The 13,932-nt window shown below is 40.0% G+C and overlaps 1 protein-coding gene across 2 annotated transcripts in view; it reads left to right on the top strand.

Moving 5' to 3' along the window:
* The window catches only part of LOC123745408 (uncharacterized), a 137,244-nt gene that overhangs the window by 92,140 nt on the left and 31,172 nt on the right, over positions 1–13,932 (top strand). For both annotated transcript variants that reach the window (XM_045725935.2, XM_045725936.2), the window contains exon 6: positions 8,479–9,759. In XM_045725935.2, the coding sequence (XP_045581891.1) occupies positions 8,479–9,759 (1,281 nt within the window). The remainder of the gene's footprint in view (positions 1–8,478; positions 9,760–13,932) is intronic.

Raw genomic sequence — 13,932 nt, 5'->3', positions numbered from 1 at the left:
TGTCCCGTCTTCCCAGCACTCTCATATAACGCTTTGAAACTACTGACGGTCTTGGCCTACACTACCTTCTCACCTAACTTCTTCCAACCGTCTACCACTCTGCAAAAGTGAATTTTCGTATATTTCTTCGGCATCTGTGTTTAGCTAGTTTAAATCTATGACCTCTTGTTCTTAAAGTTCCAGGTCTCAGGAAATCTTCCCTATCGATTTTATCAATTCCTGTTACTATTTTGTATGTAGTGATCATATCACCTCTTTTTCTTCTGTCTTCTAGTTTTGGCATATTTAATGCCTCTAACCTCTCCTCGTAGATCTTGCCCTTCAGTTCTGGGAGCCACTTAGTAGCATGTCTTTGCACCTTTTCCAGTTTGCTGGTGTGCTTTTTAAGATATGGGCACCACACAACCGCTGCATATTCTAGCTTTGGCCTAACTAAAGTCGTGAACAATTTCTTTAGTATATCGCCATCTATATATGTGTGTGTGTGTGTGTAATTACCTAAGTGTAGTTACAGGATGAGAGCTTCGCTCGTGGTGTCCTGTCTACCCAGCACTCTTTCTCATATAACACTCTGAAACTACTGACAATTTTGGCCTCCATCACCTTCTCACTTAACTTGTTCCAACCGTCTACCACTCTGTTTGCGAAAGTGAATTTTCTTATATTTCTTCTGCATCTTTGTTTAATTAGTTTAAATCTATGACCTCTTGTTCTTATAGTTCCAGGTCTCGGGAAATCTTTCCTGTCGATTTTATCAATTCCTGTTGCTATTTTGTACGTAGTATCACCTCTTTTTCTTCTGTTTTCTAGTTTTGGCAACATTAATGCCTCTAACCTCTCTTCATAGCTCTTACCCTTAGTTCTGGGAACCACTTACTAACATGTTTTTGCACCTTTTCCAGTTTGTTGATGTGCTTTTTAAGATATGGGCACCACACAACCGCTGCATATTCTAGCTTTGGCCTAACAAAAGTCGTGAACAATTTTTTTAGTATATTGCTATATGTATTTAAAAGCAATTCTGAAGTTAGAAAGCATAGCATAGGCTCCTCGCACAACGTTCTTTAAGTGGTCCTCAGGTAATAGTTTTCTATCTAGAACCACCCCTAGATCTTTTTCTTTATCAGAATTCTTTAAAGATTTCTCACATATAGGTTGTGTGGGGTCTATGTTCTCCTATTCCACATTCCATAACATGGCATTTATTAACATTAAATTCCATTTGCCAAGTGTTGCTCCATATACTTATTTTGTCTAGGTCATTTTAAAGGGCATGACAATCATCTAAGTTTCTTATCTTTCCTATTATCTTACCATCATCAGCAAACATCTTCATATAATTCTGTATACCAACTGGTAGATCATTTATGTAGACAATAAACATCACTGGTGCAAGAACGGAACCCTGTGGTACTCCACTTGTGACATTTCTCCAGTCCGATACATTGCCTCTGATCATTGCCCTCATTTTTCAATCAGTCAAAAAAAATTTCATTCATGCTAGAAGCTTACCTGTCACCCCTCGAATATTTTCCAGTTTCCAGAACAACCTCCTATGTGGAACTCTGTCGAAAGCCTTTTTTAGGTCTAGATAGATGCAGTCAACCCAACCATCTCTTTCCTGTAAAATCTCTGTGGCTCGATCATAAAAACTGAGTAAATTTGATACACAAGATCTTCCAAAGCGAAAACCATACTGTCTGTCTGATATTATATCATTTCTTTCCAGGTGTTCTACCCATTTAGTTTTGATTAGTTTTTCCAATACTTTCACTATTACACTTGTCAATGATACAGGTCTATAATTGAGGTGGTCTTCCCTGCTGCCACTTTAGTAGATTGGAACTATGTTAGCCTGTTTCCACACATCTGCTATGACTCCTGTACACAGGGATGCCTGAAAGATCAGGTGAAGTGGAATGCTGAGCTCAAATGCACATTCTCTCAGAACCCATGGTGAAACGCCATCTGGGCCAGCTGCTTTGTTCTTACTGAGCTCCTTTAGCATGTTTTCCACTTCATCTCTAGACACCTCTCTACGCTCTATGTTGTTCTCTGGAATTCTTATTGTGTCTGGTTCTCTGAAGATTTCATTTTGTACAAACACACTTTGGAACTTTTCGTTTAATGTTTCACACATTTCCTTTTCATTTTCTGTGAATCTATTTCCCATTTTCAACCTCTGAATATTATCCTTTACCTGCAATTTGTTGTTTATGAATTTATAGAATAGGCCTGGTTCTGTTTTACATTTGTCTGCAATCCCTTTTTCGAAATTTCTTTCTGCCTCTCTCCTCACTGCCGTGTAGTTGTTTCTCGCATCTTTGTATCGCTGGTATGTTTGGGGGTTCGGCCTCTTCCTATACTGATTCCATTTTTGTGTCTTTTGGTCTCTTGCCCTCTCGCAATTTCTGTCGAACCAATCCTGTTTTCTGGCCCTGCATCTCTGTTTTGGTATAGGTATAAATTTTTTTGTGCCTTTATCATATATTTCACAAAACTTGACATACATCTCATTCACTTCTTTTCCTAGCATCAAGTCTGTCCAATTATACTCACTAAAAAAATTTCTAAGGTCACCATAATGTCCTCTCCTGAAGTCTGGTTTTTCAACTGCTTCAACCTCCTTATTTTCTTCCAGCTTATAACGCATTGCATACTTTATTCCCAAAAAGACATGGTCACTTTTACCCAAGGGAGGAAGGTACTGAATGTCAAATATCTCTTCCTCCTTCCTGGTAAATATCAAATCTAGCATGGAGGGAACGTCCCCTTCCCTCATCCTCGTAGCTTGTTTAACATGTTGATACAAGAATGTTTCCAGGATAAGGTCTACAAATTTACAGGTCCAAAAATCTTCTGTTTTAGCTTCATATGCTTCCCAGTCTATGGATTTCAAGTTGAAGTCACCGACTATCAACAGTCGTGATCTATCGTTATCCGCTCTCGCTATAATCTCTCTCATTATTGTTATAAGACCTTCACGTTTACTATCTAGCTCCTCCTTTGACCATGTGCTGCTTGGCGGTGGACTATATGCATTTATTATCATTAGTTTATCATCCTCATGGCAGATCTCTAGTGCTATTATGTCAACTTCTTGTGGATTGGCAGTCATTATTTCGTTCACCTTTAGGTGTTCTTTTACCAGCACAGCAACGCCACCGCCTTTCCTAATTTTTCTGTCCCGTCTCCAAATTTAGTAGCCCCTTGGGAATATGACCTCATTTAAAATTACATCTTCAAGTTTTGTCTCCGTGAGTGCAACAATGTCTGGTGTCTGCAGCTGTATTACATCACTTAACTCCAGTATCTTCGATCTCACTCCATCTATGTTGGTGTATGCAATCTTCAGGAACTTGTTCCCCCTCTCCTTATTCTTCACTCCCCCTCTCTCTCTATTGATTTTGTTGGTTTGCCTTTATGTACCACTTTACTGGTTTGCCTACCCCTATCACTTTGTAAAAAAAAGAATTTATTTCTTCTTCATTCCTGCTCTCATTTAAATGTTTTGCCTCGGCGAGGTTCAGTTTCAGCTTCTTCTCTATCTTCTTTTGAAAGATCTCGTCTTAACGACCACACTTTCCCATCCTCATCACTTTGTAATTTTCTAGCATTCCTTAGTACTTCTGCCATCTGTTTGGCACCGTTTAGGGTGATCCTTAAAGGTCGATCTTTCCCTTTTACGTACCTGCCTATTCTCCTGTAGTCGCGCACATTCTCTATGGTTGTAAGACCTTCCACAAGGCCAACAATTTTATCTACTACTTTAGCTTCTTCTACAGCTCTTTCTGACCTAGATGTTATCGCCTTTTCTTTGCAGCCAAAAATGATCAGGGACTTACTCCGATCAACTGTGTTTTGCACCAACTTCGGGTTAGATGCCAATTCTTTTCTCATTTCCAGCCTAATGTTTGTTTTATCTTGGTTTCTGCAGTGTTTGACTTCCTTTACTGCTTCTTCTATTTTTTCCTTCTCCTTGGCCACTTGTGCATAAGTGAGTTGCATATCTTTCTTGCACTGTTCTATTCCCTGTGTAACTTCCTCCATCTGTGCTGACAAAAGCTGTTTCTCCTGTTGAATTTCCTTGCCTAACCTATTGTAGTCATTTATGTTTAAATTTACTTTAACTTCTTCCAAAGCTATTTTTAAGAGTTTATTTTCTTCTTCCATGGCTTTGCAATTTGTTTCCAATTGATTCTTATCCTTGCGCAAGTCTTTCACTAAACCCTCAAGACATAAAACTTTGCTATTCAAATGGTCATTACTTTTTTTCAATTTACTAATTATTTCTACATGAGAGTTCACTATAGTATCTAAATTTACCAACTTGTTATGTAGACTGGTTATATCAATGCTTTCTTCATTGAATCCCTCAAAATCAAGCTTTGTTTTGTGTTTCCCCTTGCCAGTGGCCATCTTGAATGTTCTTCTCTGCACTGTAAACACTAGGGCAACTTTTTCTCATCCGATTTTTCACTTCCCTTAGCACTTTCCTGTTATCTCACCTATTTTTCAAGAACACTATACCTTTATGTTCTCTGGGACACCACTCACTACCATCAACCTGTACTACAATACTTAGGATTGTTGAAATATGCTGGAGCTCCTCTGCTGCAAGTGTTGACCCTAGGGTCAACACTTGATATATATATGTAATATATGTATATATATATAATATATATGTATATATATATAATATATATGTATATATATATAATATATATGTATATATATATAATATATATGTATATATATATAATATATATGTATATTATTAAATATGACCGAAAAAGTAAGATTAATAATTCTAACACGAATTTTCTCAATCTTTCGTACATTTCTTTTCACTGTTGGAGGTAAATCAAAAATCAATTCTCCAAGATTAATTTTTATTTCTAGTCTGACGCGACACGAGCGCGTTTCGTAAAACTTATTACATTTTCAAAGACTTTAGTTTACAAATACACAACTGAATAGAACTTACGCATCTCCGATTTCGTTTATATCTACATTTGAGTGAGGTGGCATTAATAGGGTATTAATTTCATCAACACAAGACAGAACAAGAGGTGGCATTAATAGGGTATTAATTTCATCAACACAAGACAGAACACGAAACAATGGGTATTGAATAGAAGTGATTGTAGAAAGCCTATGGGTCCATATTTCTTGATGCTTCTATATTGGAGCGGAGTCTTGAGGTGGGTAGAATATAGTTGTGCATTAATTGGCTGTTGATTGCTGGTGTTGACTTCCTGATGTGTAGTGCCTCGCAAACGTCAAGCCGCCTGCTATCGCTGTATCTATCGATGATTTCTGTGTTGTTTACTAGGATTTCTCTGGCGATGGTTTGGTTGTGGGAAGTTCTCTTCCCACAACCAAAGTTTACCTCCCTATTTATTCTTCTCGTTTTCTGTTAAGACACTCAAAATTTTAGGATGAAGTTTTGAAGTTCAGTTTGCTATACACAAGTTTTAAATATCAGGAATTTCTTTTTCAGTTTTATTAACCACTTAACTGCGCCAACCGAGTATTCTCAGTTGGCGGGAAACTGCGCCAACCGAGAAAACTCTCTTTGATTTTTCTGTACCCATTCTAAATGTGTACGAGGTTGGTTGTGTACGAAATAGACTCTTAGGACTTCCAATGAGAGGCAGCGATCTTGGAAAAAATTCCCAGAATGCTCTAGGGCTGCTGGATAGCTTAGTAGTGAGTAAGCAACCATCAACCATGGGTGGTGCACGCACCTCTGGCTCCCAAACACCTGTCTAACCGGTGTTGAAAGATGGAGCTCTGTCGGTGATATTCAAACCTTACTGTTTGAAAAACATAAGGGTCATAATATTGGTGAAGCTAGGCGCAATAAGGACCTGACACAAAGGTCGGATGCAAGTGATACAGCACCTATGAGGATGATACAGTGAGCGTATCCAGTTGTAGCTCTGAGCTCCACCCTTGCCCATCCATGCTATCTCCAATTTATATAGATGATAAATAGATAAATCGTTTTCTACGTTCAGTGAGGATGCATCTGATACAAGTAGCATAGATGAACTGTGTTAGTGGCTTCCATGGTGGTGTTTTCCATATTTTCAAGAATAGTTGAATCTCTTCCTGTGTGGGACCTTACAAAGCGATCTTATCAAGACTTCCTTACAAATTTACCTTTTCCTATAATCTTTTCAATACTACCTTATGCTTTACAAGCTTGGCTACATACAACCTACAAGTACTAAAGCTAAGGGTGTACATGAGTGCATTATTTGCAAGTACACAGAACAAAGAAACGGGAAGTGAAAATCTACCTGGTGAACCGAGAACAAAGTCGTACTGTGCACCATGGATTACTTCGTTGATTATTACTCACTTTCGAAGTACTGAGTGTGTAATACAGTGTGTTACTGTGTAAATAGTGTGTAAAACTGTACATATTGTAATTTTAGTGAATTTTTAACAAGTAATATTGCCAAAATAAAAATTTATTGTGAACACATTCCTGACACAATGTATCAGTTCCATGGAACATTATGAACATTCTACTGTATACATATTGTAAAGGACACACATATGCATCATATACGATAAAAACAACAAATAAAACTGCATTGGAAATACCTAGAACAAATTGAAAATATATTTGTGGCAACACCCGGTGCTTGAATGGCCCGCGAGACCGTGTTTGGGCGAGTCACGCACGGGCGACCAGTCCCTGATGACGTTACAGCGCACCTTGTCCACGTCCCCACAGCCAAAGTAAGTGGAATTTGGTATTTATTTTTACATAGAAATGTTCAGGGAAGGAAATTTATCATTTTACAAAGAAAAAAGAATTTTTTGGGAACACGCTTTTTCATCCACATAGGGAGGGATTTCACAATAAACTCGGCGCAGCACAGTGGTTAAACAATAGAGATTTTATACAAAATTTGAAAATATCCTGAGTTTACAATTTATTGAAATATTTTAGTTTTGTTTTATTTGTTTTATAAAACTGTAATATCAATATAGCTATAGGTTAAGTATTAATTGTAATTAAGAAGCAATAAAATGCTTATCTTCAAAAACTAAGATGCTTAGGTGTGGTCGTGGTTTTCTATTCAGCTTTTCAGGTAAACTCAAATATTCACAATATATTTGACAGTACGGTTTAATACTAAGTGAAAATAAGTACAATTCCTGACTGCCATATATAGTACATAATTGCACTTAAGGGGCTGTTACATTTACCTCCACATTTTTTTTGGAGGACTGGGTGGAATCTTCTCGATATTTCTTATGTTTTTGTTCACTGTTGGGGGGTACTTAAAAAATTAACTCAACAAAGTTCATTTTCATGCTTTTATATATGGTCTGACGCCTAGAAGCGTTTGGCAAGAACACTTCTTACATCTTCAGAGACAATTTTACATACTCAGATCGTGCTTTATTCGTTTTTGGGTGAGGTGATGAGATATAAATGTTTTTGGGTGAGGTGACAGGAAACAAATTAATGGGAAAAGACAAAAAACAAAGCAATGGGTATATACAATGGGTATACATTTATCTTCTTGCTTCTGTGCTGGTTTGGGGTCTTGGAAGTGGGTAGAATGTAATTATGTGTTAATTGGCTGTTGATTGCTGGTTTTGACTTTTTGATGTGTAGGCTGGGGCAGTATGTTGTATGTTCTGTCGTGTTCTGGAAGTTGGCAGTGTAACTAGTGCTAGTTGGCTATTGATACATTGCTTGGTTTGCTCGATTTTTAATGCCTCGCTGATGTCCAGTGTCCTGTTGTCTCTGAATCTGTTGATTATTTTGGTGGTATCAACCATCGCCAGAGATACACACAACAACAAAATAATTGTCAAATACAGCATCAAGACAAGACTGGACATTGGGGAGATATTGTACCTCAAGCAAACCAAGCCATGTATCAATAGCCAACTAGTACCAAATTACACCCTGTCAACTTCCAGAACACGACAGAACATAAAACATACTGCACCAGCCATCATGCAAATAGTGACAGGATACAATGGACTTATAAGCGAGGTGCTTCACCTTCACCTCATCCTCGGGTACATATTATGCAGCCAGAAACTTTGTGATCATTCAAACTCTGCCTTTGACCTTTGACAGTGTTAACAAGGGGTTAACGAAAAGCATCTCTTAGCATCAGGCCAAATAATTTATTTAAATAAGTTTGTTTTAAAAATGAACTTTGCCGAGTTAATTTTTCAATGTCTGAAGAAAAATGCAAGAAAAATAGAGAAGATTCAAGCTAAAATCATTGATCTCACCCCTTTCTATGAGATCTCACACATAAAATAGTATGCAGCATATATTTACATACTGTATATTTGCATATGAAAAATGCATGCTGTACTACAAAGCATAGGGGGCCTGTTTTATATTAATGTGTACTTCTCATTGATATAAGCTTTGTTATAGACAAGTTTATTTAGCTTTCATAAAGTGCTCTGATTTGTACTTTTCAGTTAAAAAAAATGAGTGATCGTGATCTAATAGACTTGGGGCTTACCAAGGGCGCTCTCACCAAGCTTCGTCGAGTTTTAACTGGTTTGGAGTCTCCTGCTCACCACATCCCTAATGGCTTTACAAACCCCTCAACCATTACCTCGCATCCACGTTCCACACCTCAAACCTACCACACTCCTTATAATACATCACATAATTCTACTCATAATCATTCTACAACAACTTCTCTCGCCTCACATAACTCTCAGTCCTTGACACAAAACAGTTCGCACAGTACAATGCTAAACCATACAAAGCCATGCCTGTCAAATGATACATCCAATGCACACTCTTGTTCTCAAACCTCTTCCAGTAATATTCGAACATCCCAAACCTCATTACAAAATCAAGTTTCAGAAATAAATAGTACTAATAAGACTCTCCAAACCACTCCCTTAAATCCTCCAATACGACAGATACCATCTCAAGGAACTTGTTCTCAGCCTTCAAGCAACATAAGCACCATTCCAACTTCCACCATATGTTCATCTCAGAATATATCATCTGTGTTACCCACAACTACAACAACTTCCACCTGCATCACCACTCCCTCCTCTACCTCCACTCCTCCCATCTCCTCCCTCTCCTCCTCCACTACCTTTTCAGCTTTTACAACCACCACTACAACCAGTACCACTACCACTGCTGCTACCACCACCACAACCACTACCACTGTAGCAACCACTGCTACCACTTCTTCCTGTCCACCACCATCTCCTTATATTATTTCATCTGTCACTACTGCATCTGCTAGTGTTTCTACTGTTTTCACTTCTGGGAGCATAGTGGTGACAACCACTACCACCTCTGCCAACATTGCTGCCACAACACACGTCACTCAGTGCCATATACTTTCACCCAGCCCAAAAGGGGTATCAGTGATGTCACAGCAGTCTCCTATTAATTCTTCCACAAATGTTGGCAAAACACCTTCAACTACTTCAATTAGCTCTTCTACTTCTTCTTCAAATTCTCCCTGTAGTTCTCTTTCGTCTGTTGCTCCTGTTACTCCTGTTCCTCACTATATGACCACTCCTCCTCCACCCATCCACCACAAGACTCCACCTCTGCCTACTGGTGCTGCTACTAATCCTGGCCAGCATCACATGACTGCTCAGCTACCTCCAGGTCAGCATAGAACTCCTCCACCTCCATTGTGTCCCCCTCCTCGTACTCCTTCGCGTGAGCCATCCACTCCAAACACAAGCACTGGGCTCACATTGAGTAATGGAATACAGCAGGTAAGGAAGGCTATTTTTTGTGTGAAGTTATTAGTAAATCGTAGCTACATGAGCCAATACCAGTACTGTACTTGTATTACCCCATAGTAACACTTTCCAGTTTGACATATATGTCTAAATCATTTCTGCCAGTTTATCTCTGCTAGTTTTTCTTCCTGTAGTATCATGAAAATTATCCATCACCATAAGTAGTTTTCTTTCTTGTTCTCTAATTAGCTCTGTTTCATTATATACTGCAGATAGGAACGCCTGTTTCTCAACTAAACAACTCCAGAATTTAATACAGTATTTAGTTTTACATATCTCTGACTCCACCATTATGCCAATTACCTTAAACCTCTCTTTAGTTTTTTATGTTTAGTTTGTTTTCTCTGCTAGCCCTCTCAGTAACTTCCCAGGGGTTAAGGCACTGGCACCACAGAGGCTCCCACTCATACAGGGTCCCTGAGACAGGCAACCTACCATGAACCAGGACAAGAATCTGGGTCTCCCAAAGAGGTGAGGGGAACATGAGGATCAAAGATCGATTCAAAATCAAGAATACTGATGACAAAAGGCAGAGCAAAATACTGCTCAAAAGAAATAAAATTAGGGAAAAAGTAAAGTAAACAATAATTGGCAACTGGTTGTTTCACTGGCTTAGTTTCTGGGTTCCTTTGCCGGGTGCAGGGTTATGTTTTCGTTTTCTGGGGAGCCCCTTGTGGGTACCTGAAGCTACTACTGTATACTGATATAGTGCCAGACTACAAGGTGCCATCAGTCGTGGAGTTCTTATTGGCTTACCGAGGACCATGTGCCAGAACCTGGTTTACCTCAGAGAGGCACAGGGAGCCGTGATTCTTATGAAAAAATTGATGTAAATTTATTCATATCTGCCATCACCAAGAGAAGGCAGCCAGAAAGTCAGCAAAACAAAATAGACCATTGCTTGGTTAGAAAACCAGACTGCAGCCTCAAAACAGCTGCAATCTGGTTTTGAGGAAAACAATAGAAAATGTGTGAAAGTAGCATGAGCTAGTTTGGCCCTCCTTCCTCTCCTCGTTTGGGAAAAGGAGGGAAGCAGACCGGGTCAGCCAGCTGCTCCACCACCAGTTCTTATACTGATATATTCGTGCCTGGTAACCCACTCGGTTCGCTCTGGCCCTGGTCTCCTGCCCATCGCCTAAGTGGTGTTATACCTTTGAGGTTTTCCTGTTTATGTTTGTGCAGCATGAGTCAGGAGTTTACTGTGCTTGGAGCTGTAAGTGCTCAAGGTTTAGTTCCTTGTGCGCTCTTTAAGTACTGCCCTTGCACTGTCAGAGTTTTCTTCGCTGGAGTGTTAGGGATTCAGTGTTGTAGGGGGTCTCCTTGCTCATCAGGTAAGCCAGTTGTCTGAGACCATCTGTCTTGCCACGGGTCGAGACTGAATTTTGGCTAATGGAGTGCACTGTGGTTTGTGCAACCTAGCCGGAATGCCAGCTTATATACCTGGTTGAGTCTACAATTTTCTATGGTTTACTCACGCTCCAGTCTTGTGCTTGAGAGTTGTGGTTTTTAGTTTTCGGTCCTTTGGGCCTGTTTCCATTCATTTGTGCTGCTTATATTTTGGAGTGTTCTTCATGTCCTCGTGATTAAGTTTTACCTAATGTTGGCCTGCAAATGGAACCCTATTTGTTTCTCTTGCCCTTTCCACTGGAGTCTGGTGTCCAATGTGCCTATTAACCTGTATAAGCATTACATGTAACTACACCTAAATGTAGTTACAGGATGTGAGCTACGCTCGTGGTGTCCTTTCTTCCCAGTACTCTGTCGTGTAATGCTTTGAAACTACTGATGGTTTTGGCCTCCACTACCTTCTCACTTCGTTTGTTCCAACCGTCTACCATTCTGTTTGCAAAAGAAAATCGTATAATATTTTTTCGGCACCTTCATTTTCTTAGCTTGAATCTGTGTTCTCTTGTTTGTTAAGTTGCTGGTTTCAGGAATTCCTCTCTTGTCAATTTTATCTATTCCTGTTAGAATTTTGTAAGTAGTGATCATATCACCTCTTTTTCTTTTATCTTTTAGTTTTGGCATGTTTAACGCATCTAGCCTCGCCTTGTAACTTATGTTTTTCAGCTCCGGAAGCCATTTTGTAGCATGCCGCTACACATTTTCCAGTTTATGTGCTTCTTGAGATTTGGACATTATACAACTGCTGCATTTGGACACCATACAACTGCTGCATATTCCAATTTTGGTCTCACAAAAGTCATGAACAGTTTCTTTAGTATTTCACCATCCATATAATTAAAAGCATGTCTGAAGTTGGAAAGCGCCGCATACGCTCCCCCTCTCAATGTTCTTTGTGTTCCTTTGGCGACAGCTTACTGTCCATAACCACCCCTAGGTCTCGTTCTTGATTAGAGTTCTGTAATTTCTTTCCACATAATGTGTAAGTTGTGTGTGGTCTATTTTCTCTGATTCCACATTCCTTAACATGGCATTCACATTGAATTCCATTTGCCACTTGATGCTCCAAGCACTTAATTTATCTAGATCAATTTGAAGGGCATTATAATCAACTGCTTCTCCTGTCTTTCCCAGTACAGTATCTTAGCATCATCTGCAAACATGTTCATTTACTGTAATGCTATATTCCTTCTGATATATCGTTTATGTAAAACATGAACATACTGGTGCAAGAACTGAACCCTTTGGTACTCCGCTAGCAACACTCCTCCAGTCAGATAAATTCTCTCTGATTACTGCCCTCATCTGTCTGTCAGTTAGAAAATTTTAATTCATGTCAGAAATCTCCCTGTCACCCATCCAGCATGTTCCAGTTTCCAGAACAGCCTCATGTGTGGGACTATGAACAGCCTTTTTTAGGTCCAGATAAACACAGTCAGGCCAACCATCTCTTTCCTGTAGTATCTGTTGTAACGAGATAGGGAGAACGGAATGATAACGAGAACGGGGAGCCGGTCGGCCGAGCGGACAGCACGCGGGACTTCTGATCCTGTGGTCCTGGGTTCGATCCCAGGCGCTGGCAAGAAACAATGGGCAGAGTTTCTTTCACCCTATGCCCCTGTTACCTAGCAGTAAAATAGGTACCTGGGTGTTAGTCAGCTGTCACGGGCTGCTTCCTGGGGGTGGAGGCCTTGTCGAGGACCGGGCCGCGGGGACACTAAAAAAGCCCCGAAATCATCTCAAGATAACCTCAAGATAACGGGGGGGGGGGGGGAGAGTAAGGAAGAAAATCAGAACCAAGTAAAGGAAGAAGGAGAGAGGAGGAGGGAAGAGAAGAGAGGGGATGGGTGGATAGAACATGGGGGAGGTTGAGGCAGGAACTGAGGTGGGGAAGAGGCGAGCGGGAATAGAAAACGGGGAGAGGGGAGGCAGGAGGGAGAGAATGAAAGAGTAGTAGTAGGGTGATGTAGGAGGAATAAGAAGAGTAGGGAGAGTAGACTGACTGTTATTCTATCTACGATGTTATTCTAAGATGTTCTGATGTTTGCTGCCACCACCTGTCATTGAATCTAAATTCACTTCCACTTAAACAATGCGACAGGAACACTGCTTAATTTAGTTATCTCTCACGTGTTCATCTAGAGATATCTCTAGCCTTAACTCTTACTTGAGGGGACATTGATTCAAAAAGAGGACTAAACAAAAGTCAAGCTTGTTCTTCTACACATAGAAATTTATTAACAAATTATTTCAATTTCCAGCAATTAATATTTAACACTTTGACATTCTATTATTTAATACAATATTGACCAAATTAAAAGGGGGGGGGATCACCCACTCCATACACGCCCACACCATACATGGCTAAATGGTTCAGACTCCACTAGCTTGTCAACACTAAGACACCCAATTAGGACAATGCATTACTGACACTCTTACCTCACTAACAAGTTCACCCAGGGGTGGGTGATGGCTAATCACCCGCCTGGATGGAGGAGCTGGTTGGATGTACTCTCCCTTGCAAAGGTTCCACTCTCACTACTCAACCACCTCTCTGGCCATGCCAGGGGTGGGTACTCTCGCAAGCCAGAACAGGGCTTCTTTGTTGAAAGTACTGCCATCAGCGGATTGAAGCTAGTCAACACCTCCCCTCATACCATCTCACACCACCCCAACACGCACATACGCATACATACACACACAATTACAACTCACAATTATACATGAAAGAGTGCAAAATAC

Source organism: Procambarus clarkii, chromosome 44 (genome assembly GCF_040958095.1).
Source record: "Procambarus clarkii isolate CNS0578487 chromosome 44, FALCON_Pclarkii_2.0, whole genome shotgun sequence".
Taxonomy (NCBI): Eukaryota; Metazoa; Arthropoda; class Malacostraca; order Decapoda; family Cambaridae; genus Procambarus; species Procambarus clarkii.
Note: the sequence above shows the minus strand (reverse complement) of the source record. Positions and strands in the feature narration are given on the sequence as shown.